We start from the raw sequence: 27,926 nt of genomic DNA on the forward strand, positions 1-27,926 counted from the left end.
ATGGCGACCCGGGTAAGAAATGCGCAATTTGTCCATTTAATAGATCAATCGGTGAATAATTTGGTGATGTAACGACGCGCGTCGATCTGTGTGTTTCTATCTGTGGCGGAAAATGGGTGGGTTTTACATTCAGTGAATCTGCGTTAGTTCTGTGTTAATGCAGTGAACGGGAGGGCGATGGTAGAGCTGGTGCTGGTGCTGATGGGGGGTTAGTGGGGTCTGAAGGCTCGCGCTGGCGCTGAAGATGTTGATCGAAGCGCTTCTCTCGCTTAACCTTCACGAGACTTAAGAGAGCCTCTCCATTCTGGAGCTTCTCGTTCGAATTTTCAGTTCCACCTTAAATAGTGCAGCATTTATATTCTAGTGCCTCAGGCTCTGCCGCAGTACCCGATGCACCATTTAAGGTGGAACGGAAAATTGGAATGAGAAGCTGGATAATGCTGGATAATGCTGTCCGTTCACGCTGCAGGGCGCGCGCTCGTGCGCGTGGGTTAATGCGCGCGCTGACGGTTTTAACCTTGAATCAGTCCGTTAAAGCCAGATTACAGCGACACAACCGTTACTGACATCCGAGCCTTTAACTTCACGCCTAGACCGCAAAACACCCGCCGGCCACCTGATTATCATCAGAATAGCTTCATCTTCTCATATTCAGTATTTTCATTCTCACTGTTTACACCGAACAACACCGACATCTTCATATCCTGTGATTCTGTGAAGCATTTTTGGGCTGAATTACTAAGATCAGCGCTGTGCAGAAGCCAGAGACCCCCTTCATTTATTTATGGTCGAGTTATTGATTATTACCCAGAATCCTCAGCTGCTAGTGTGTCACTCCTTTCCTTTATTTCTAGCCTCACTTTCAGTTCCTCAAAGAATCTCCAAAGTTCAGTCTTAGAAGCTGGTTGATGATTTTCTGAAGTAATCAAACACATTCAGTGGTGTTGAGGTCTGGACTCTGTGGTGGTCAGTCAGCTCTGCTGTCCAGTTTACCATAAATGCTCTTCACTCCTCTGTTATGTGGTCGTCTCTGCAGACGCGTCATACTGTTGATTGGTTCCTGCTCATTTACAGAACCCTCCTTGCTCTGGATTGTAAATAAAATGTTTATATTTGTGTTGTTGTCATGGCGACCCCTGGTTCCTGTCACCACCACTGTAAAGACACCTGAACCATGTCACACCCAACCACTCTGAATCTCTCTGATTACATCTCACACCCTGACTTATGCAGGAATTTTGGGAAATGGAGTTCCCCTTTAAAGCTTTCATCATTGAGAGAGAGGAGAAAATCAAGCTGCTTCAGATCTGAACACATCCACAGGTGTTTCTGTCTATTCTTCCACTGTGGGAAGATGACTCAGCGCTGTGGGTCTGAAGGATGTGTAGCTGGTTTTATTTAATTATTTAACCAGACGAGTCATTAAGAGCAGGCAAAGTCTCATAATAAACACACTACGTACAGTGATCACAGCTATAGTAACAGTTACTACATCACAGTCACAGACGCAGCTCTCAAAAAATCAAACAGACAAAAAAAACAAAACAACACGACACCAACAGGACCTGCATAATATCAGCCAGTAGGCAAACATTACAAGAACATACAGCGAGAAACAATAAACAGCAAGATCAGAGGAATATTAATAAGTCATGCAGCAGCTGCGTCATCCAAAATGTCCACAATATCATTCTTAAAACTGACCATCCGTAAGAGAATATAAGGTCATTCACTCACGCGATGAAGTTGCTGTTTATCTGACGGGGCAGTTTTGGGGTCTACCAGCTCTTCCAGGAGGTTGTTAGGAGACACATTTTCTCTGTAACTTTTAATCAGTTTGTACATTCCTAATTTTCACTTTGATGTTTCTCCTTCATTGTGCAGGTCAATTATCTGATGTTTGTACTCTATAAACATCTGAAAAATTCACTGACTAGGAATTTAGTAAAGCATGGGGGTCTCTGACTTTTGCACAGACCTGTATATATTTAACCTACAAAATAAAAGTCCTTTGTTATCAGCTGATTCCCTGTGAATCACAAAACTGATTTGCTGATTTATAAAGTATCTTAATGATTGATTGTGACGTTTGCTGGTTTTATGTTACTGTATCACATAGTTTACATTATTTTGGCGATTGATTATAGACTCTACATTAGTTTCAGGTTTCCCTGATTGATCGTTAATGAGCTTTAACTTCTCTAAATGGATCAGTATCAGCTGATTGTTTCCGGTTTTGGTCTCTGAGATGTTTCTGTGGAAGTTCTTGATGGGATCATGTGTATGTGTGTGTGTGTGTGTGTGTGTTGCTGATGTGAGTGTGTCTGTGCGTGAGTGTCTGTGTGTTGCTGGCATGTGTGTGTGTCTGCGTGTGTGTCAATGTGTCTGAGTGTATGTGTGTGTTTGTGTGTGAGTGTGTGTGTCTATGTGTGAGTGTGTGTGAGTCAATGTGTGTGTCTATGTGTGTGTGAGTTTGTCTGTGTGTGTCTGTCTGTGAGTGTGTCTATGTGTGTGTGTGTGTGTGTGCATTGCTGGCATGAGTGTGTGTGTGTATGTGTGTTTGAATATCTGTGTGTCTAAGTGTGAGTGTGTGTATGTGAATGTGTGTGTGTGTGTTACTGGCGTGAGTGTGTGTACATGTTTATGTGTGTATGTGTTGCTGGTGTGTGTGTGTGCGTGTGTGTGAGTGAGTGCGTGTGTGTGCTGCTGGTATGAGTGTGTCTTGGTGTGTGTGCTGCTGGTGTGAGTGCTGGTGTTAGTGTGTGTGTCACTGATCAGCACTGGACATGAATCACACACTCGCTCAGTGGAGCTACAGGAGAGGGGTTTCTAATAAAGTGGCCAGGAGGATTTAATCTCTGTAGGATCAGAAATAAAAACAACAACAACAAAAACAATGTCAGTCCTAAAGGAGCTTTAAAGTTACTGTGTGTGTGTGTGTGATCTCTAATCCTAAGAGATCTAAATTTAGAAACTAAAACATTCACACACACATACACACACACAAACGTACTTGCACACACACAAACACACCTACACACACACACACACACACACGTGTTTGTATGTGTGTATTTGTGTGAGAATGTGTGAGTATGCATGTGTAGGAGACTGTGTCTGTATATGTGAGTATGTGTGTGTTTATGTGTCTCTGGAGGTGTGAGAATGTGTGTGACTGTGAATGTGTGTTTAAGTGTGAGAGTATGTATGTGATTGTGTGTGTGGGTGACTGTGATTGAGTGTGTGTGTGAGAGAGACAGTGTGTGTAACTGTGTTTGTGTGTGTGTGAGAGTGTGTGGGTGACTGTGTTTGTGTGTGTAATTGTGTGTGTGAGAGAGAGAGTGTGTAACTGTGTGTGTGTGACTGTGTTTGTGTGTGTGTGACTGTGTGTTTGTGTGTGTGTGTAAGAGAGAGAGTTTGTGTGTATGTGTGAGTGTGTGTGACTGTGAGTGTGTGACTGTGTGTGTGTGTGTAACTATGTGACTGTGTGAGAGTGTGTGTTTGAGTGTGTGTGTGTGAATGTATGTGTGTGTGTAACTATGTGACTGTGTGTCTGTGTGTATGTGAGAGAGTGAGTCTGACTGTGTGTATGTGCAACTGTGTATGACTGTGTGTTTGTGTGTGTGTAACTGTGTTAGAGAGTGTGTGTGTGACTGGGTGTGTTTGTGTGTGTGTGTGAGACTATGTGTGTGTATGTAACTGTGTGTGACTGTGTGAGTGTGTGTGTGTAACTATGTGTGACTGTATTTGTGTGTGTGACTGTGTGTGTAACTGTGTGTGACTGTGTGTTTGTGTGTGTGTAAATTTAGTTTTAATGCAGAGTTTAGTGAAAACTTTAATACTTAGTGTTAAGAGTTCAATATAAACATATAACTCTCTTCGTTGTCTTTGACAAACTCATTGTGACTTAAATTCAATCATATCATTTAGTCATATTAATACAGTACAATTATATTAATCTCACTGTATTAAAATATGAAAGCATATGTAAGTTTAAATCTTCTGTTTCTCTCATCAGTCGTTATAATCTGCAGAATAATAAATTAACAATGATTATTTACGTTCAGCCAACAGTTGTATTTACATTCATATCATTAAACTGAGCAGTACGTTTTAAGTGATACTGTTTTGATCCCACAACTGGGGAAATTCCATCTCTGCATTTAACCCATCCATGCAAGTGAAACACCACACACACACACTAGGGGGCAGTGAGCACACTTGCCCGGAGCGGTGGGCAGCCCTATCCACGGCGCCCGGGGAGCAATTGGGGGTTAGGTGTCTTGCTCAAGGACACCTCAGTCATGGACTGTCGGCGCTGGGGATTGAACCGGCAACCTTCCGGTCACAGGGCCAGTTCCCTAACCTCCAGCCCACGACTGCCCCCTTAAACTTAAACTTAAAACTTAATGATAATAATTAATATTGAATGGTGTTTTGCTGATTACAGTCTGTAGAATTAGTCTGTGTTCAGTTATTAATGTTGAATTTTAATCTAAAAGGGTTAGATTTATGTAGTTAAAGCCTTTTTTTTTACAGATAGTTAATAATTGAAACACTTCAGTGTGAAAGTAGAGCAGGTCTGTGATTCTCTCCTCAGTGATTATATAATAAACTGACTAATTAATGACTAATAAGCCTTGTTTGGCAAAATATAGAAACACAGTGTTCATGTCCAGTAGAGAAGATAAAAGCTGCAGTGAATTATGTGCAGATACAGTGGAATTTCAGTGACTGTGTTTCTGTAACTCTTCTTCATTGATCTTTTCTCTGATGGCTCTTCAGTGAAGCTTCTCTGGAGACGCAGCCTGATTATATATCAGCACCAGGCGTGAAATAGAGTCTGCTTGTTGCTTTCTGGTGAGATGATGAGGTGAATCTGAGTCTGTGTAGAATGTGATGCTTTTCAAGAAAAACAATGTGGCTATAATTTGCTTATTGAGAATTGACTGCAGTTCAGATCACTGCCCTGTACTGCACTTCATTTTGCTGCACTGCACTGCCCTATACTGCAGTGTACTGTACTGCACTGTATGGTACTGTATGACACTGTACTGTTCCTCCAAAGTCAAGGCTGTAGCTAGATTGTTTAGACCCGGGAGGGCAGGTAAGACACGGAGAGTTTACTGGGGGCGGGGCACACTGACACTGACAAACAAATGAAGAAAACAGCATCACTGTATTAAAATGACACCCACCTATTTACAGAGTAAATTATCCAATCACAGCCAGATACACTCAATCTTTAAAAGCAGCAACATCAAACTAAGAACTGACTGGTAACAAAGATTTTAGCCATAATTTGTTACTGATGCTTTATTAATGATGGCCACCTGTTACTGTTCATAACTGAGTGGGCTGATTGGTGGCCATGCTTCATTCTAGTGTGGTCCTGTCCCCCTTGCGCCCCCTGGAACATGTCTGTACATTGTTTATTTCAGATTTGGTGTGTTTACCACAGTGGCACTGTAAACAGATTCAGTCTGAGTGATTCGGGTCGGATCACACTTGTAGATGCCTGCAGTATCTTTAATGCTGTAAAGTCCTGCATGCTGACCAAAACTAAACCCAAACTCCCCAGCTCACCTGCCTGGTTCAGTTTTCTCTCTCACCTCCTGTTCCCCTCCCTCCTGCTTGCGTTGGCCCTCAAGGTCGTTATATTTTTCAAGGTACGTATCCTTTGCTAGCTCAGACTGGATGCCGCTGTGGCTTTAGTGCTTCCCCATTAGCGTCTCAGACAGCAGCTTTTCCAGAGCGACCCGAATGCTATCAGCTGCCCACCCCCCGCTGCCATCTGGGTAGACACTCAGAGAAACAGAGCTTTGTGTTCCAGTTCCACCAGCATCAGGATCAACAGAACTGTACATCAGCTCACAGGGAATCTGCTTTAGGGAAAAAGTGAAAGAGCAAAACTGGAAAATAAAGCACCAGCAGTGAAGTGACAGACTGCAGTACAGGACTGAAGACTACAGTACAGGACACACAGACTGAGGTACTAGACCGATAGAGTGCTGTTCAGGGCTGACATACTGCTGTACAGAAGAGACAGACTGAGGTACAGGACTGACAGACTACAGTACAGGACAGATAGACTGCTAATCAGGACTGACAGACTGAGGTACAGGACTGAAAGACTGTGGTACAGGACTGACAGACTGCAGTATGTGACTGACAGACTACAGTACAGGACTGATAGACTGCAGTACGTGACTGATAAACTGTTAATTAAAAGACAGAAAGTCTGTTGTAAAGGACTAATAGACTACTCTTCAAGACTGCCAGATTATAATAGAGGACTGACAAACTGCATTACATGACTGATAGACTGCTAATCTGGACCGAAAGACTGAGGTACATGACTGAAAGACTGTGGTAAAGAACTGACAGGCTACAGTACAAGGCTGACAGACTACAGTGCAGGACATGGAGTGCTGTTCACGGTTGACATACTGCTGTACAGAACAGAAAAACTGAGGTACAGGACTGACAGACTGCAGTACAGGACTGATAGATTACTAATCAGGACTGACAGACTGTGGTACAGGACTGAAAGACTGTGGTGAAGGACTGACAGACTGCTGTTCAGGACTGACAGATTGTAATACAGGACTGTGAAACTGTGGTACAGAACTGATAGACTGCATTACAGGACTGACAGACTGCAGTATAGAACTGACATACTGCTGTTCAGGACTGACAGATTGTAACAGGACTGAGAAACTGCAGTACAGGACTGACAGACTTCAGTACAGGACTGATAAACTGCTGCTTCGGACTGACAGACTGTAATACAAGACTGACAAACTGTGGTACAGAACGGATAGACTGCAGTACAGGACTGACAGACTGCACTACAGGTCCGAAAGACTGTGCTACAGGACTTGCAGAATGCAGTACAGTACTGATAGACTGCAATACAGGACTGACAGATTGAGGTAGATGACTGATAGAATGCTGAACAGGACTAATAGACTGCATTACAGGATTGACATACTGCAGTACAGAACTCATAGACTGCAATACAGGATGGTGTATGAAGTTTAGATAGACTGCAGTACAGGACTGACAGACTGCAGTACAGATTGTTTAGCAGATGGTGTATGAGGTTTAGTGGATGATGTACAGGGTTTAATAGATGGTGTATGAGGTTTAGTGGATGGTGTATGAAGTTTAGTAGATGGTGTATGAGGTTTAGTAGATAGTGTTTGAGGTTTAGTGGATGGTGTATGAGAATTAGTAGATGGTGTATGAGGTTTAGTAGATGGTGTATGAGGTTTAGTGGATGGTGCTTGAGGTTTAGTAGACAATGTATGAGAATTGGTAGATGGTGTATGAGTATTAGATGTTGTATGAGCTTTAGTGGATGGTGTATGAGTTTTAGTAGATGGTGTATGAGGTTTAGTGGATGGTGTTTGAGGTTTAGTGGACGGTGTATGAGGTTTAGTAGATGGTGTACGAGGTTTAGTGGATGGTGTTTGAGGTTTAGTAGATGATGTATGAGAATTGGTAGATGGTGTATGAGTATTAGATGGTGTATGAGGTTTAGTGTATGGTGTATGAGGTTTAGTGAATGGTGCATGTGGTTTAGTAGATGGTGTATGAGGATTAGTGAGTGGTGTATGAGGTTTAGTGGATGGTGCATGAGGTTTAGTAGATGGTGCATGAAGTTTAGTGGATGGTGTATGGGGTTTAGTAGATGATGTACAGGGTTTAATGGATGGTGTATGAGAATTAGTTGCTGGTGTATGAGGTTTAGTAGATGGTGCATGAAGTTTACTGGATGGTGTATGGGGTTTAGTAGATGATGTAGCCTACAGTGTTTAATGGATGGTGTATGAGAATTAGTTGCTGGTGTATGAGGTTTAGTAGATCATGTATAAGGTTCAGTGGGTGGTGTACAGGGTTTAGTGGATCATGTATAAGGTTTATTGGCTGGTGTATGAGGTTTAGAAGATGGTGTATGAGGTTTAGTTGCTGGTGTATAAGATTTAGTAGATAGTATTTTGGGTTTAGTGGATGGTGTATGAGGTTTGTGGATCATGTATAAGGTTTAGTGGGTGGTGTATGTGGTTTACTGGGTGGTGTATGAGGTTTAGTGGTTTGTATACAGGATTTAGTGGATGGTGTATGAGGTTTAGTGGATGGTGTATAGGGTTTAGTGGATAGTGTATGGGGTTTAGTTGATGGTGTACCAGGCTTAGTAGAGGGTGTATGAGGTTTAGTCGATGGCATACAGGGTTTAGTGGATGGCGTACAGGGTTTTGTAGATGGTGTACGGGGTTTAGTGGATCGTGTACAGGGTTTAGTGGATAGTGTATGCGGTTTATTGGATGGTGTACAGGGCTTCGTAGATGGTGTATGGGGTTTAGTGGATGGTATACAGGATTTAGTACATGATGTATGAGGTTTAATGGAAGGTGTACAGGGTTTAGTGGATGGTGTATGAGATTTAGTGGATGGCGTATGGAGTTTAGTGGATGGCGTATGGGGTTTAGTGGGTGGTGTGTGAGGGTTAGTAGATGGTGTATGAGGTTTATTAGATGGTGTAGAGTGTTTAGTAGATGGTTTGGCTTATTTGGTGAGTGTGGAGGGATCTGTGGGCAGACAGCCAGTGCTGCAGGGGTTTTGTGTTTTTTTCTTTTTCCTGGCCTGCAGTTCTGCTGTCAGACTGACCTTCAGTGACTGGCTGAGTCAGTCTGCTCTACAGATCAGCCCACACTCTTTTCAGTTGCACAGGCAGACATAAAAGCCTCTGACAGCATAAGACGTTTTGTGTTCCAAGTCATTGATGTTTCTGAGGATTTAAGGTGGATCTTTTTATTTTTGTTCACAGGAATGTTTTAGTTCTGATTAGATCTTCAGGATCTCCTGTATAAGAGCATCGACTGACTGATATCATCCAGAACAAAATCAGCTCCACTAAAGCTCAAATGAATGATTGTTAAACCGAATGTTCTCTTCTTCTCCAAACTGTACACTAACTCTAACAATAATATGGACAAACTAAAATAATGAAATGAAAATTATTTTCTGTTTATTATAATACATATACTAATTAATCAATTATTTTGATTGTCTAACTGCCTGTAGAGTTTTATTGGTATCTTTTCATGGTTTATTTTAAGCATCAATCTTGCAGTCACAGTATGTGTGTGTTTGTGTGTGTGTGTATGTGTGAGAGTGTGTGTCTGTGTGTGCGTGTGTGTGTGTGTTGCTTTTGCTTCATGTTTTTATATTCTGTTCTTTTGCTGTTTATCTTCTAATTTAATTGCTGTGAGAAACGCTGCAGTTTTTGCTCCTTTAGTTCTGTCTGTTCTATTCTGATTGCTGTGTTTTGTGTTGCTGTTTATAGTTTGTGTGTTTGCTGCCTGTAACATGTAGAATTCTCTTCTCTGTTGTCTCTCTGCTTGTTTGGGATTCTCTCTGTGTTTCCCTGCAGGTTTTATCTCAGTTAATGATCATTATTTTGTTTATTAAATGAGCTGCTGCAATGAAACAGAGCTGCAGTGTTTGTGGTAGAAAACATCTTAAAGATCTAAAGAACTTAATTTCCCAGAATGCCAGAGAGCTCAGAGAGCTCCTGCTTCATTCCCGCTCCCACTCCTGCTGCATTGTGTAAACCATCCAGTGTTAAGGCTTTGCTCTGTTTTCCGTCTGTTCTGTTTGTTTATCGATGTTCTCTCTCTTTCTGATTCAGACGATGCAGGCAGCGCGCTGCCCGACAGACGAGCTCTCCTTAACCAACTGTGCTGTGGTCAGCGAGAAAGACCTGCAGTCGGGCCAGTGAGTCACTCCCTTTCTCTCTCTCTCTCTCTCTCTCTCTCTCTCTCTCTCTCTCTCTCTCTCTCTCACACACACACACACACACGTTTGTCTTCTGTTGATTTTTGTGTTACTGTATTATACTTGTGTTACTATATTATACTGTATTATACTGCCTGATATAATGCTACCCCTAAAGCTAACCCTAACCTTAACCTCAGTATCCAAAAGGCAAATTTTCTGCTTTTTTAGTTTTCAAATAAAAAAATAATTGTGTTGAAAACAACACATGCTTAAATGAGGACCAGCGAAATGTCCTCACTTGAACAAAAATTTAATATAGTCCTATCATAATGAGGACATGGGGTTCTAACAAGTATAGCACTACAAGAACACTCTCATACACACATAAACACACTCTTACACACACACACACACACACACACACACACACACACACACACACACACACACACAAACACACACACACACAAACACACACACACACACACACACACACACACACACACACAAACACACTCACACAAAGGCTGGAGTTGGTTTATCCTGGTGGACTGGCTCTCAGTGACATTAGTGTAAGAAAAGGAGTAAAAAGTACTGTGATACTTTGTAGGTTCTAATGAAACCTGTTTAAGATAACCTTATTTGTGTGTGTTCTTCTGCTGGAGATTATTGCTCATATGGTTCTCTGCTCTCCACTCCTTCATTAAACTCCACCTTCTCACTGCCTAGCGTTTCCTGAACTGACCCTTGTGTTTGTATACTTGCAGGCATGTTACTGTGAAGACCACGCCGACACATAAATTTGTGTTTACAGTGAAGAGCCATCACACAGTGGCCCCAGGAACCATCGCGTTCAGTCTGCCACAGGTGAGCACAGTCCACACACAAGCTACTCAGTAATCACTCAGTAATCAGTCAGTCATTGATCAGTAATCACCCAGCTATTGAATTCAGAACCCTTAGCCAACTGTGTTCGCACACAGAATAATTAGATCCCCGCATTTAACCCATCTGTGCAGTGAAACACCCACATACATGCACACTAGTGAACATACACACACTAAGGGGCAGTGAGCACACTTGCCCAGAGCAGTGGGCAGCCCTATCCAAGCAGCGACCTCTCGTTCCCTCTCTGTCTCTCCCTCTCTCTCTGTTCCCTCTCAGCTCTTTTTAAAAGGTGCTCACACTGCACCCAAACATCTGGGTCACATGTGAGGTGTAGTAAAGCAGCCTCGCTGCGTAACCAGGGGCAGGGCCCAGGCGACGGAGCTCGGGACTCACTCCTTGCCAGCACCGTAATCATCGTTGTCAGTCATTGATCAGGAATCACCCAGCTGTTGACCAGTGATCGGTCAGTTATTGACCAGTAACCTGCCAGTTATCACTCTGTAATCAATCATCGATCGGTAATCACCCAGCTATTGACCAGTAATCAGTAAGTTATCAACCAGTAATCAGTCAGTTATCAACCAATAACCTACCAGTTATCACCCAGTAATCAGTCAGTTATTGACCAGTAAATAATCAGTTATCACTCAGCCAGTAATCAGCCAGTCATTGATCAGTAATCACCCAGCTATTGCCTGGTAATTAGTCAGTTATCAACTAATAATCAGTCAGTTATCAACCAGTAATCTACCAGTTATCACCCAGTAATCAGTCAGTTATTGACCAGTAAATAATCAGTTATCACTCAGCCAGTAATCAGCCAGTCATTGATCAGTAATCACCCAGCTATTGCCTGGTAATTAGTCAGTTATCAACTAATAATCAGTCAGTTATCAACCAGTAATCTACCAGTTATCACCCAGTAATCAGTCACTGATCAGTAATCAACCAGCTATCGAGCAGTAATTGGTCAGTTATCGAACAGTAAGCTACGAGTTATCACTCAGTAATCAGCCAGTCATCGACCAGTAATCACCCAGCTATCAACTGGTAATCAGTCAGTTATCAACCAATAGCCAGTTATCAATGAGTAATCTACCAGTTATCACCCAGTAATCAGTCACTGATCAGTAATCAACCAGCTATTGAGCAGTAATCAGTCAGTAATCACTCAGAAATCAGCCAGTTATTGATCAGTAAACTACCAGTTATCACTCAGTAATCAGTCATTATTCAGTAATCACTCAGCTTTTGACCAGTAATCAGTCAGTTATCACTCAGTAATCAGTCAGTTAATGCCAAGTAACCTACCAGTTATCAATCAGTAATCACCCAGCTATCGACCAGTAATCAGTTAGTTATCGACCAGTAATCAGTCAGTTATCGACCAGCAACCTACCAGTTATCACTCAGTAATCAGTCAGTCATCGATCAGTAGTCACCTGGCTATCGTCCAGCAATCAGTCAGTTGTCAACCAGTAATCAGTCAGTTATTAACCAGTAACTAACCAGCTATGACCCAGTAAACAGTCAGTTCTTGACCAGTAACTAACTAGCTATCGATCAGTTATCAGTCAGCTATTGACTGGTAATCAGTCAGTTATCTATCAGTAATGAGTCAGTTATCACTCAGTAATCTGTCGGTCATCAACCAGTAACCTACCAGTTATCACCCAGTAATCAGTCACTGATCAGCAATCACCCAGCTATCGACTCGTAATCAGTCAGTTATCAACCAGTAATCAGTCAGTTATTAACCAGTAACTAACCAGCCCAGTAATCATTCATTCATCGATCAGTAATCACTCAGCTATCGACCAGTAATCAGTCAGTTATCAACCAGTAACCTACCAATTGTCACTCAATAATCAGTCAGTTATCAACCAGTAATCTACCAGTTATCAGTCACTGATCAGTAATCAGTCAGTTATCGACCAGTAATCAGTCAGTTATCGACCAGTAATCAGTCAGTTATCCACCAGTAATCAGTCAGTTATCCACCAGTAATCAGTCAGTTGTCACTCAGTAATCAATTGTTGATCAGTAATCACCCAGCTACTGACCAGTAATCAACCAGCTATCAACCAGTAATCTATCTATCTATCTATCTATCTATCTATCTATCTATCTATCTATCTATCTATCTATCTATCTATCTATCTATCTATCTATCTATGTGTAATCACTGTAGTTCAGTTGTCTGATTATGTCTCTCTCTCTCTCTGTCTCATTCTCTGTCTCTCTCTTTCACACAGAGAAAATGGGCTGGTCTGTCTATCGGGCAGGAAGTAGAAGGTGCGATTGACCATGTTCCTGTTCAGCTCTTCAGACTCTCAGCAGGTTCAGGTCTCTGAGCCTTTGGCTGATTAAGAAGTTGTCAGTTTCTGAGTGGCTCTTATTGTCTCTTCTCTTAGTGGCCAACTACAACTTTGATAAGTCGAAGCAGTGCATTGGAGCGATGACCATAGAGATCGACTTCCTGCAGAAGAAGAGCACAGACTCCAGCCCGTACGACTCCGATAAGATGGCCAGCGAGTTTATCCAGCAGTTCAACAACCAGGCGTTCTCTGTGGGTCAGCAGGTCAGAACCAGGGCACACAGTTGCATTTCACTGTGTTTACAGTGCATTTTATCATGGTATTAATAATAATTTGACTTATTGTATTAAACATAGACAAAAGCCAAATAAGACACTGAAAATGAAACTCAATCAAAATATCACAATTCAAAATGACATTTTTGCAACAAGTTTATACAACATGCACAATTTAATTTACAACATATTAACCACTTTACATGCAGCCTAATAATCCGTTAATCTGACTAATAGCTCAAACGGAATAGAATACATCCGTGTAAACACCTCAATCGGAATAGTCTAGTGCGATTGTGGCCATTCGGAATACAATTTCTATCCAATTGAACGAGGTGGATAAACCTCTAAATAATCCGTTAAATAGAAGAATAATAGCCATTTAAACACCTGAATCCGATTACATTCTAATCGGAACCTGTAAGTATGTTCTGCGCATTTGCATCGCGTCGAAAGGTTTATAACGTTCAACATGGCGAGACAAAGTTTATACTCTGATCTTTAAAAGACGGCGGTGGGATGGACGTCTAGCTTATGTGTCTCAGAACACGACATCTTCCTCTCACCGCTTCCTTTATAAGTACATGTGAAGGAAGTTTTTCTGAGTCTGACATCAGTATAAAGCAATTAAAAACACAAGCGCGCCAAATGGAAGCTCATCTCACGCCGACTGGACCCCACATGATGTTCGCTGTGATGGTAATGTTTACTCTAAGCTACTCCACGCGTCATTTTGCATCGGATTACTTATAGTGAGCATGTAAACAAAGATTTTCCATCAGATTGTTGAATAGAGTGTGCACATAAACACCTCAGTCTGAATCTGTAATCCGATTGTATTCAGTCTGTTTGGCAAACATCTTTGCATGTTAATATAGCCACTAACTTAACATAAACACTGCTGACTTTAGTACTTTGTGGACCTTTTTAAATTTTATACAGGTTTCTGTGAAAGATTGTTCCAGTTCAGTACAGTTGTACTAGGAGGAGTTTCAGTTGTACTGTGAGGGGTTTCGGGTGTCCCCTGAGAGGTTTTGGTCATACTGGGTGGAGTTTCAGTTGCACCAGGAGGAGTTTTGGTTGTTGAGTGTATCTTGAAGGGACAGATTGTTTACATTGCTATAATGTGGCTCAAATGCAGCTCAGACTTCCTGAAGTGCTCTAAATGATCAGATCTGTATCTGCTTAAATGTGTCTTGGGTTTTTTTACGCTTGCATTGTGTCACTTCATCCAGATACAGTCGAGATACTCAACACACACAAAGTGACCAGATGTAAATGGGGTCACAGTGTAAAGCAGAAAATGTGTTTGTTCTTTCAGTGCCCTTATTTAAGGCAAGGTTAAAAAACAGGAACAGGATTCAGGCCTCACATGCCGTGTGTGTGTTTGTGTGTGTGTGTGTGTGCTTGTGTAGCTGGTGTTCAGTTTCTGTGATAAGCTCTTCGGTTTGGTGGTGAAAGATATGGAAGCGATGGACCCCAGCATCCTGAAGGGGGAGCCAGCATCCGGCAAGAAACAGAAGGCAAGAAACTTTTACTTGTTCATTTATTTGCTCAGTCAGCTGAAAACTGTGAGCTATTCTGTCTGTGTAGTTTTGTGCTTCAGGTTCTTGACTCGGTTCTCTGCTCCTCCTTCTGTTAAAGATGGTTTAAACTGTGTTGGAAGATGAACTCAGTGTGTTTGGTTCTGCTCTACAGATCGAGATCGGGCTGCTGGTGGGAAACAGTCAGGTGATTTTTGAAAAGGCAGAGAGCTCGTCCCTCAACCTCGTCGGTCAGTTTGATTCTTTTCTTCATCACGGTTTTGCCCATATTTGAACTCAGAGTGTGATTTTTCACTCTGCTGCTCTTGATTTTCAGGAAAGGCCAAAACTAAAGAAGCTCGTCAAACCATCATTAACCCTGACTGGAACTTCGAGCGGATGGGAATCGGAGGCCTGGATAAGGAATTTTCTGACATCTTCAGGAGGGCCTTTGCATCTCGTGTTTTCCCTCCAGATATCGTGGAACAGATGGGTACACACACACACACACACACACACACACACACACACACACACACACACACACACACACACACACACACACACACACACACACTCACTACGAATTCTCAGAAATGGTTCAGTTAGATTCCTGCAGTGTACACTTACTGAGTATGTGGTAAATTTCTGTGTGTGTGTGTGTCTGTGTGTGTGTCTGTGTGCAGGCTGCAAACATGTGAAGGGAATTCTGCTGTTTGGTCCTCCGGGTTGTGGAAAGACTCTGATGGCTCGGCAGATCGGAAAGATGCTGAACGCTCGTGAGCCAAAGATCGTAAACGGTCCCGAAATCCTGAACAAATACGTTGGAGAGTCGGAGGCGAACATCCGGAAACTGTTTGCAGACGCAGAGGAAGAACAGAAGAGGGTCAGACACACACACACACACACACACACACACACACACACACACACACACACACACACACAAATACACAAACACAGACATATACACACACACACACACACACACACACACACACTAATACACAAACACACACACTAATAGACAAGCTCACACACACTCTAATATTCTCTCTGCTCTCTCTTTTCTCTCTGTTCTCTCTCGCTCTCTGTTCTCTCTCTTTCTCCCTATACTCTTTCTTCCTCTCTCTGTTCTCTCTCTCTATTGTCTCTCTCTGTTCTCTCTCTCCCTCTCTCTTTGTTCTCTCTCTCTATCTCTGTCTCTCTGTTCTCTTGTTCTCGCTCTCTGTTCTCTCTCTCCCTCTCTTTGTTCTCACCCTCTATCTCTGTCTCTCTGTTCTCTTGCTCTCTCTCTCCCTCTCTCTTTGTTCTCTCTCTCTATCTCTCTCCCTCTTTCTGTTTTCTCTCTCTCTGTTCTCTCTCTGTGTGTTCTCTCCTTTTGTTCTCCCTCTCTCTCTCTCTTCTGTCTTTCTCTGTCTCTGTTTTCTCTCTCTCTCTTTGTTGTCTCTCTCTCTGTTTCCTTTCTCTGTTATCTGCTTTTCTCTCTCTCTCTCTCTGTTTCCTTTCTCTGTTATCTGCTTTTCTCTCTCTCTCTCTCTCTCTCTCTCTCTGTTTTCTCTCTCCCTCTCTTTGTTGTGTCTCTCTATCTCTCTCTCTGTTCTCCCTCTCTCTCTGTTCTCTCTCTCTCTCCCTCTTTCTGTTTTCTCTCTCTGTGTGTTCTCTCTCTGTTCTCCCTCTCTCTCTTTGTTCTGTCTTTCTCTCTCTCTGTTCTCTCTCTTTCTGTTTTCTCTCTCTCTGTTTCCTTTCTCTGTTATCTCTCTGTTTTTCTCTCTGTCTATATCTCACTCTCTCTGTTCTCTCTCTCTCTTGCTCTCTGTCTCTCTCTGTAGCTGGGGGCTAACAGTGGTCTGCACATTATAATCTTTGATGAGTTGGATGCGATCTGTAAGCAGAGAGGAACCGGAGCAAGCAGCACTGGAGTTCACGACACTGTAGTCAATCAGCTGCTGTCCAAAATTGATGGAGTGGAGCAACTTAACAACATCCTGGTTATAGGTACAATACTGAACATCCCTGAACACTGCTGAACACTGTTGAACACCACTGAATACTGTTGAACACTGCTGAACATCCCTGAACACTGCAGAACACTGTTGAACACCACTGAACACTGTTGAACACTGCTGAACATCCCTGAACACTGCTGAACACTGGTGAACACCACTGAACATCCCTGAACACTGCTGAACACTGTTGAACACCACTGAACATCCCTGAACACTGCTGAACACTGCTGAACATTGCTGAAAACTACTGAACACTGCTGAACAATACTGAAAAAATACTGAACAATACTGAACACTGCAAACACTGATGAACACTGCTGAACACTGATGAACACTGCTAAACACTACTGAACACTGCTGAACACTGTTGAACACCACTGAACACTGTTGAACACTGCTGTACATCCCTGAACACTGCTGAACTCTGTTGAACACCACTGAATACTGTTGAACACCACTGAACATCCCTGAACACTGCTGAACACTGCTGAACATCGCTGAAAACTACTGAACACTGCTGAACAATACTGAAAAAATACTGAACAATACTGAACACTGCTGAACACTGATGAACACTGCTAAACACTACGGAACACTGCTGAACAATATTGAACACTGCGAACACTAATGAAAAATACTGAACACTGCAAACACTGCTGACCAATGCTGAACACTACTGAACAATAGTGAACACTGCTGAACAATATTGAACACTGCGAACACTGCTGAACAGTACTGAACACTGCTGAACAATATTGAATACTACTGAACACTACTGAACACATCTGAAAAATACTGAACAATACTGAACACTGCAAATACTACTGAACAATACGGAACACTGTAAACACTGCTGAACATTACTGAACAATGCTGAACACTACTGAACAATAGTGAACACTGCGAACACTGCTGAACTATATTGAACACTGGGAACACTACTGAAAAATACTGAACAATACTGAACACTGCTGAACAATACTGAATACTACTGAACACTACTGAACACTGCTGAACAATACTGAATACTACTGAACACTACTGAACACTGCTGAACAATACTGAATACTGCTGAACACTACTGAACACTGCTGAACAATACTGAATACTGCTGAACATTGCTGAACAATACTGAATACTGCTGAACACAGCTGAACACAGCTGAAAAATACTGAACAATACTGAACACTACGAATACTACTGAACACTACAAACACTGCTGAACACCGCTGAACACAGCGGAATATTGATGAACACAGCTGAATATCGCTGAACACTACCGAACACGGCTGGACAATACTGAACACTGCTGAACAATATTGAACACTGCGAACACTACTGAACACTGCTGAACAATACTGAACACTGAACAATACTGAATACTACTGAACAATATTGAACACTACTAAAGACTGTTGAACACTACTAAACACTACTGAACACTGCTGAACACCACTAAATAGTAATATTCAGTGTACTGATTGTTAATTGAATGTTTTTGATTATTACTGAGTTTTTGCTGATTGTATGTTGAGATCGAGCCTCAGTGAGTGAAACTGTTTGCTGAGCAGGAATGACTAACAGGCCGGACCTGATAGACGACGCTCTGATGAGGCCGGGCAGGTTCGAAGTGAAGATGGAAATCGGTATTTACTTCCTTCTCCATCCGTCTCTTCCTCCATCTGTCATCATCAGTTTCTCCTTTACTTTTCATCTGTCCTCCTCACTCCTTTACACCTGCTTATTGCTGTTTTACTCCTCTTGTACTCCTCCTTTACTCCTCTTCCTCTGCCGTTCTCAGGTCTGCCAGATGAAAAAGGTCGTCTTCAGATTCTGAGTATCCACACGGCGAAGATGCGTGAGTTTAAACTGCTGTCCACCGATGTGGACCTGAAGGAGCTGGCGGGCGAAACCAAAAACTACAGTGGAGCGGAGTTGGAGGGGCTGGTCAGAGCGGCCCAGTCCACCGCCATGAACCGCCACATCAAGGTCAACTTCTCACATCAGCTGGACATCGTTCATTAAACTAACAGACAGAGATAATTCTGTAGATTAATAAGATGGACGCATTTTATTTTTAAACGAGATCGTTCTGTCTTTCTTCAGTGTTTATCTCCTTATCTGCCTTTAAGTATGTGTAATACTCCAAACACTGCTGAACAATACTGAACACTGCTGAACACTCTGTGTGTGTGTGTGTGTGTGTGTGTTCAGGCCACAGCGACAGTGGAGGTGGATCTGGAGAAAGCTGAGAAGCTGCAGGTCACCAGAGCCGACTTTATGGGCTCTCTGAACAACGACATCAAACCTGTGAGTGTTCATCCATTCATCTATTCATTCATCTTTTCATTCATGTGTTCATCTGCTCATCCATTATTGAGAATTGCCCTGTTGTGGGACTAATAAAAGATTATATTATCTTATTGACTGATCACTTCATCCCTTCATCCATTGATCCACTCGTCCATTCATTCACTTATCAGCCTTCACACTCATCAGTTCATCCAGTTCTTTTTTTATCCACGCATCACTTTATTTATTCATCTGTTTATCTATTAATCCACTCTCTAGTTCATCTGTTCACCCTCTCATATGTTGACCTGCTCATTTGCTCACTGGACACTTCATTATCTATAAAAAAAATTAATAGCTAAAAATACAAATCCACTCTAAGTTGTTTAGAGCTTAGTGATTTTACCGTTAACAGCCACAAGGGGTCCTACAAGACCTCCTGTTATGATTAATGACTAATAACCATCAAATCAAGAAAGCAGAAATGATGTAAATGCCAGTTAAACACAATGCTTATTTATAATTTATTTTATTTGATATTTTTATTGACATTTGATTGTATGGTTTATAGATTCTATTTCTCCTGGTTGGTTAAAGATCGGCCTGCATTAACTTTATAGTAAATAATGACCTTTTATTGGATCACATGAACAGCTAATCAAAACTCAAACAGAAATCACTGGTCTGACTGGTAATCGGTCAGGATCCTCACAGTTCACAGCAGAAAAACACTCTTGGCCCTCAGGTACAGCCTGTGTTCGTCTTACAATCCACAAAATATTTTGTGAAATCAATTTTCAGTCCACTTTTTATCAGTATTGTTGTTCATTCAATCCACAGACACAACAAAGAATATGATGAATAATTTAACAATCATTGCTGATATGATTAACTGAACTGTGGAGAAAATACATGACAACACATTTTTAAGACCAAAAAAAAAAAAACATTGAACACCTTGAAATTGCCTTTGATTTTGTAACTTGAGGGATATGTAAATAAATATGTATTATTATTATTGTTATTACTATTTTATTAGTAGTAGTAGTAGTAGTATTACTATCCCATCATCCTCTCATCTCTTTATCTGCCTGTTCACGCCTCCATTTATTCATGTAGCTTCTCCTATTTCTTTTTTTTAATCATCTGTGCTCTTTATGAAGGATCACAAGTCTGATGTTCTTTATCCTGTATTTGTAATTTTCCCTTGTTTTTTCAGGCCTTTGGGACTAATCAGGAGGATTATGCCAGCTACATAATGAATGGGATTATTAAGTGGGGTGACCCTGTGACCCGCGTGCTGGAGGATGGAGAGCTGCTCGTCCAGCAAACGAAAAACAGTGACCGAACACCACTGGTGGCCGTGCTGCTGGAGGGTCAGAGCGCTTTAAAAATGATATGTTATAAAACTTGATCAAAGCATTTCAGATAAATACGATAACCGTCTGTGATCTGATCACTAATTATACAGTTATAATCTGAACAGTAAATACAAATTTACACATTTATAATTTAAACAGTAAATACATGTTTACAAAGTTATAATCTGAACAGTGAATACATGTTTACAAAATTATAATCTGAGCAGTAAATACATGTTTACAGATTCTGTATGTTTACAAATTCTGTATTCTGTGGTGTTGTTTTGTTCAGGTCCTCCTCACAGTGGAAAAACAGCGCTGGCTGCTAAAATCGCTGAAGACTCTCAGTTTCCCTTCATTAAAATCTGCTCTCCGGACAAAATGATCGGCAATTCTGAAGTATCCAAGTGTCAGGCCATCAAAAAGGTCAGTCATAATCTGACCTATATCTAAATTTATAATGTGTACTGTATCTCAGTTATAATCTGTACTGTATCTCAGTTATAATCTGTACTGCAGGCAGTTATAATCTGTACTGTACAGTTATAATCTATAATGAATTTAATCTGAATTGTAGAAGCTTGTTCTTAATTTGTGACTGTATGTCTGTGCACTGAGCTGGATTATGTTTTGTGTCCTGCAGATTTTTGATGATGCGTATAAGTCTCAGCTGAGCTGTGTGGTGGTGGATGATATCGAACGTCTTCTGGGTGAGTTTCTTTTATTCTATGTGTGTTTATGGTCCTCAGATTAATATGTGCTAATTCGTAATTACTCTGCATGCTGACACACTAGAGATGTCAGCTCTGTCGGAATAGAAACATGCCTGTATGCAGTGAAAAGACGCTTCATAGAGTTTCAAAAAAGTTAAAACCATTTCAACTTCTGCAACTCATTCTATGTGAATCCTTCGTGGTTGTTCTCTACTCGGCTCTGTTTACGGCCATCGCCAAAATTTTCTTTCGATGGTCCACATTTATGTGTTTCTGGTCCAAATGTTTTGTTTCCTGGTGGATCTCGAACTGGCCCCCTCGCCCGTTACATGCCTTCTAGACGGACAAGATCTGCAGTGTCTGTGTCTCACCGCTCCGTCCTTGTGTTGTCTAGTGTGGAGGCGGTTAAAGCTGCGCTCTCTGTGCTGCTGATCATTTTCCCATAATTCTCCTCAGATTATGTTCCCATTGGCCCTCGGTTCTCTAACCTGGTTCTGCAGGCTCTGCTGGTTCTGCTGAAGAAAGCACCACCTCAAGTATGTATTTAATGTGTTTGAACACACACACACACACTTACACAAACAAACACACAGACTTTGAGTTTCTCTGATTCTCAGGCAGTAATCAGTCTCTATATGAGTTTTACTGTGCAGTTTATCATCGTGAAAGAACAAATAGTGAAACCACTGATACTGATATTTTCAACTTTTTTTCATTTGCTACAAACAAAATGGATATGTGTGTGTGTGTTTGTGTATGTGTGTGTGTGTTTGTGTGTGTGTCTGTGTTTGCACAGGGCCGTAAGCTGCTCATCATCGGGACCACCAGCCGGAAGGATGTTCTGCAGGAGATGGAGATGCTCGATGCTTTCAGCACCACCATCCACATACCCAACATCTCCAGTGGAGAACACCTGGTGGAAGCTCTGGAGGTGAGGAACCTGCTAATGCAGGCTTTCCTTGGATGTGTCTGTGACATTGGCTTTTTATTTGAACTTTCCGATCCACCTTACATTAAACATTCGGAGTTGGAGGCTTAGATAAGAGAGTTGGCACTGGTGTGTGAGAGTGTGCAATGTTCTGTGGTCTCTGATGGACTTTATTAGAGGTTTCTGACTGTATGATATTTTGTGAGGTGTCAAATCCAGGTTCAGAAAGTAAAAATCCTTCCCAGGATTTTGTTCCAACAGGCTGGACAGCTCTGCTGGTGGTGTGATCTAACTAGAGAAGCCAGCCTGTTGGAACAAAATCCTGGGAAGGACTTTTACTTTCTGCACCTGAATTTGACACCTCTTATCCGTAAACACATACTGAGTTGAGGGAATAAAGGTGCAGCTGGGAGTAAAGACCCTGTTAAAGGCCCAGTGCTGTGCTCTTCCTCCTCACTCAGAATGTGATATTAGCAGGACGTGTTTGATGATCTTCATATTTCTGCTTCAGTCCGACATTGACTGGCATTGCAGAGTGGAGAGTGATTCAGTTTAGTTTCAGATTCAGTTTATTCTCATTAACACAACGTGCAGCACATATGAAATGAAAAGAGCTGCAGTTCCACTACAGATGGTGCAAAAGGCTTAGTGCTTACATGACAGAAGTACAGATAAGGACACACAGCAAAACAGCATAAACACAATCAGCAACTGTACAACTTTACACTGAGGGAACATATCAACAAATTAACATTGAATGAGGTGATATAAATCGTTCTGGTATAACTCCTGATCTGGTATAACTCCTCATCGCTCTGCTGCAGTAGATTTATATTTGATTGGAGATCCATTAATCATTAACAGACGGTCAGTTTCTGGATGTAGGAGGCAGAACAGTCACTTTCTACATTCTGGACATTTTTTACAGTTCACCAGCTTCTTATTCGAATTTCTGTTCCACTTCAAATGCTGCAGCAACAGAAGTTGAGAATTTAAATAAGTCTGAGGCACCAGAATTTCACTTCTGTGTCATTTAACTCTGCATCATGCAGAACCTTCGATTAGCAAATGTACAGAAATCTGTCCATAAACAGTGAGAAGCTGCTACGATCCGCAGTTTTCAGGAGTTTTCTCAGACTCTCCCTCTTCAGGTTCGTACATGTGTGGCTGCATTGATCTGACCTCCAGTCTGCGCTGCACTGACAAACTGGGCGATTACATTTGGCGCAGAGGCTGTCAATCAACCCACTGGGATTCACGCCCACACGCCAAATGGTTAAAGGCAACAGAGGAAATACAAAACACTCCTTTTGTCAATCTGTAAGTACAGTGGTCTTCAGCCTGTGGGCCTCATCGGTTCTGCTAATCAGGTTCTCTATGTATTTGTATGAAATTCCTGTATCATGAATAAACAGTCACAAACAGGTTTTTCAAAGAGAAAGACCCCCGGACTGGACCACCTATAAAAGAAACTCTCAGATTGACAAAAGCAAAAAAAACAACAACAAAAAAAAACCCCAAGAATAAACCGGAACAAACAAAATACAGCAGTGAGTAAAAGGCCTCAGTACACCACAGCAAAAATATACAAACAGGCAGAGTCTTCAGGTGGCACTGTTCTCCTCTGCTCCTCTCTGAATGGGAAAATGAGTGTCGCATCTTCGTCATTCAAAAAATCACGTCTGGTGTCCACCATATCCATTATAAGCTTGATCAAATTCATTTACATTCGTCTGAAAATACTGCATGAACAAACCCAGTCAGTGTGTAAAAGCTTTTAAGCTTCATGTCTGGGAACAGAAAACGAGCAGCTGAACACTCAGAGCTCTGCTTTAATCTGCTGGACTGAGACTGACCTCCTTACACAGCTTTCATTTCTTCAGCAGGTCATTTAGTGCAGGGCAGCAGCCAAACATCACCAGCCAACTTAGAAACATCCCCTTATTTCTACTGTTCACTATTTACTATGTCCTATTATAAAATCACATTTACAAGATCCACTGATTACTGTCATATTTGTTTACATGTAAGATGATCTGGTTGGTTAAATCTTACAAAAGGCTGGAGACCCTGAGTGTGTGTGTGTCTGTGTGTGTGTGTGTGTGTGTGTGTGCGTGTGCACAGCTCTTGGGGAGTTTTACAGATGCAGAAAGAGCCACTATTGCCCAGCAGGTGAAGGGAAAACGAGTCTGGATCGGCATCAAAAAACTCCTTATGCTCATTGAAATGTCCCTGCAGGTCAGACACTGTTTTTAAAACTGTTATTATTATTATTATTATTATTATTATTATTATTATTATTATTATTATTATTATTATTATCATTGTTGGTAGTAGTAGTAGTAGTGCAGTAGTAGTAGTAGTAGTAATAGTATTAGTATTGTACATTTTACATTCTGAATGTTTTATTAAGTTAAGCATCATCGCTCTCAGAAACTCCTGGCTTTGACAGTGTTAGTGTGTTATGAAGTATCTCAACACTAAATATCTGAAACTGCCTGAATCATTGTGAATCAGTATGAATTAGTGTGAATCAGTATCAATCAGTGTGAATCGTGTGAATCAATATGTATCAGAGTAAATTAGTTTAAATCAGGATGAATCAGTGTGAAACATTTTTAATTAGTTTGAATTATTATGAAGCTGTATGAATTAGTGTGAATCAGTATCAGTGTTCTGACACTGATGGTGTGTTTTGATCCCTCAGATGGATCAGGAGTACCGAGTCAGTAAATTTCTCTCTCTGCTTCGGGACGAAGGAGCGTGAGTATTCAACATTGTCAAACGTTTGAGTTATTCTGCAGTTTTTATTGTGTTTGTACACTTCTTACCCAGTACTTATTAATGTGGCACAGGATCAAAAACCCTCAAAATATTACTTATACATTCAATATGTTTTAATTTTGTAACCACCAGGATGGATGAGAACAATCACATCAGAGTTTAAGGCCTCCTGTGGGGGGTAAGAGAACAAACTACACTGACTGTCATAATCGAGTCAGATTCCTGTATTCCTTTAAAGCTCCAGAAAATCCTGCTAATATATAGAATTCCCTGATTCCCTCTGTTTCCTGACCAGCTGCTTCAGAAGAGCTTCAGAAATGACCTCATTTATGATGCAGATTCCTCTGCTTATTTAAAGAATTATTTAAAAATGATTTAGGCTAATTATCTATGAACTGCTACTTGCATATCCCAGCCCCAAATGTCAAACAATGCAATGAATAAAGTAATAATGGCTATTGATCAGTGTTTAATAGCAGCTAAAATGAACAGTCTTTTAGTTTAATAGCAGCTAAAACAAACAGAAAATTGAGTTAACAGCATCTGTCCTTCATTTACTGTGATGACGTCTCAGCAGAGTGTCTGTGTGAGTAAACACCGCAGATCTCAGCACGGCGCTGCTGTCCACTGAGGTAAAAAGAACCATCAAAGAACCGTGTTCTGTTCCTCAGTCATCTTGTCTGTAAAGCTGACTCTGAAAACAGTCCAGCTCAGAGAGTGACCTGGTTAATTACTCTCCAGAGAAGAGCTGGTCAGTAACCTGCATTCTCAGTTAAAGGCTAGAGTTACTCAGGCAAGCTGTCAGCAGTCTGTATCTGTAGTAGCCTGTAGTCTGTAGTGATCTGTAGCAGTCTGTATTCTGTAGTGTTCTGTAGTCTGTAGCAGATGGTAGTGGTCTGTAATCCAGCTAATCAGCTCATTAACAAGCCCTTCATGATTTGATGTGGGTGCAGCAGGGAAACACTACAGCGTACAGGGCCAGAGCCAGTTACCTTTAGCTACACTCCTAAAAATGGTTCTTTAAGGGTTCTTTAGCCGAGAAAATGATTCTCCTGCTGAAAGAAAATCCATAGAACCCTTTAAATGTGTCTATTGATTCCTGATGGTTTTGTAATGTGTTTTGGCTTTTTGATTGGTTGGTATCACTGTGTAAAGGATCTTAATGGTTTAACAGATTCTAAAGGCATCTGATCATTTTCTAATGGGATCTAAAGGTGTTCTACAGGAAACTAGTGGTCTCTATTGGAAACCATTAAGCCAATTCCCATCAGAAAGCAAAGCCACTATGTTTTAATTCTGATGGTCCTTTTTCAGCAGGGTGTATATAGAACCTTAAACTCTCCAAGAACCCTCTGCATGATTAAAGTGAAATGGTTCTTCAGATTGATGGTAGATGGTTCTATAGAGAACCCTTTTGAAAATGCTTCTATATAGCACCATAAAGGGTTCCACTATTTAACCCAAACCCTTTTTGCTAAGAATGACATTCAGCTTGTTAGCAGCTAACAGCCGTTTGCTAGCGGGACACACTTTTATTTTAAAACAAATTTGGTGGCTGCTGTAAATTCCTAAGCTGATTTTTCTGCCTGGTCTGTTTGTGCACACTGTTCACTCTCCATCTCTCACACTCTCTGTTTCACTCTTTCAATCTCCATCTCTCACTCTCTCTGTTTAGAGACCGAGGGTTCTACGAGTAACAGGCCAGACCGACGGGGGCGTCGTTTCCTTCACATCCCATTTTTCTGCACGTCAGTGAAACGTTCCTTGAACCTCCAGCCGCCGTCGTTCCATCACTAAGAGAACCGTCACCGCTGAGTGTGATTATGCTGTCTAATCACATCTCACTGCAATACTCACCACTCTGAATCGTGTTCTGTGCTCCGTGTGCTGTTTCTGTTTGCTGATGTCAGTTCATTTGAAGATAATGATGAAATAAAATAGCCAAGAGCCATAAAGATATACAAAATCATCCAGAGAGAAAAAGTTTATCATAAATGTAGTTTGAGTGTGAATATATATATATATATATCATATAAAAATACAGAATATTTATCACGCTAGCAGTATTGAAATATCTAGCTGAGAGGTGCGAGTTGTGTTGGTGTGAAGTTCAGGTGAGCTGTGCTGTGTCGTGTGTTCAGTTCCTTTCTTTATCTGTGACTCAGCTGGTAGATTAACATTCCGTTTGTGTGAGTAACTGAATTCTGCGCTCGGGTCGTCCAGCAGAATAACGCACGTATTCTAACACATCAGTTCTGCTTTTAGTTTGATTGTTGGTTCAGCTTATGGAGTGCAGGTTGGTACCATTTAGAACTCCTGTGTCCATTAAGTGTGTGTGTGTGTGTGTGTGTGTGTGTGTACTGAAAAGTCCAGCACTTTGCTGAGTGAATAAGCTGTACTGAAGAACAACCTTTACTATAACAGTGACACTGTCCTTTAGTCCTTTAATCCTTTATTTATATTTGATCTTAACTCACTGTTAACTGGTGTGCTGCTCAGGGGTGGGGGAGGGGGTATTTCACGTTCTGAGTGAACAAACTTGTGTTGATCAGTTTGGTGGGTGTATAGATATTGATTTTTGAAAAAAACCTTTGTTTTGTTAATTTATTATTTTTGCCTGCCTGTTGCTCTGCCCCCTGTATGAATAGTGCTTGATGTTTAGAGCTGTTTGTCATTAATAAATATTGAAGCTGTTATTGCAGTTTGAAGCTGTATTATTGCAATAAAGTCTGTCACATGGATGGAAACTGTTAATTTAACTGGTTATTCTAACATATAATGACATTGAACAGTCTGCATTATTTACATAAACATGCGAGCAGGATGATAATTATCATTATAGGATTCAGCAGAACTCAATGTCAGCAACTATAAAGAAAAAATTGGATTAAAATGCTGTGAGTAAGAATTCTTTATTGAAAATCTGGGACTAAAGCAGGATGTGGTGTTTTACAGTCACTACAGTCACATTATTCATTAGCTACTTGTGTTGCTGATGGTGGAATGGGGGTCAGTACATGTCTGTCCACTAAATACATGTACAGAGAAG

General features: G+C 41.3%; 1 protein-coding gene across 1 annotated transcript; it reads left to right on the top strand.

Annotated features, from left to right (window-relative positions):
* On the top strand, positions 1–27,624 carry nsfa (N-ethylmaleimide-sensitive factor a). The gene is made up of 21 exons (XM_017722612.2): positions 1–12; positions 9,698–9,783; positions 10,554–10,653; positions 12,930–12,969; positions 13,089–13,255; positions 14,683–14,790; positions 14,966–15,041; positions 15,128–15,283; positions 15,477–15,676; positions 16,623–16,788; positions 18,371–18,445; positions 18,601–18,788; positions 19,014–19,109; positions 20,311–20,467; positions 20,745–20,878; positions 21,096–21,162; positions 21,622–21,701; positions 21,962–22,096; positions 24,218–24,331; positions 24,801–24,856; positions 26,553–27,624. The coding sequence occupies exons 1-21, from the start codon at positions 1–3 to the stop codon at positions 26,572–26,574; spliced, it is 2,235 nt and encodes a 744-aa protein (XP_017578101.1). The 3' UTR covers positions 26,575–27,624.
* Positions 27,625–27,926: the final 302 nt, after the last annotated feature.

The sequence above is a fragment of the Pygocentrus nattereri genome, chromosome 14 (assembly GCF_015220715.1).
Source record: "Pygocentrus nattereri isolate fPygNat1 chromosome 14, fPygNat1.pri, whole genome shotgun sequence".
NCBI lineage: Eukaryota > Metazoa > Chordata > Actinopteri > Characiformes > Serrasalmidae > Pygocentrus > Pygocentrus nattereri.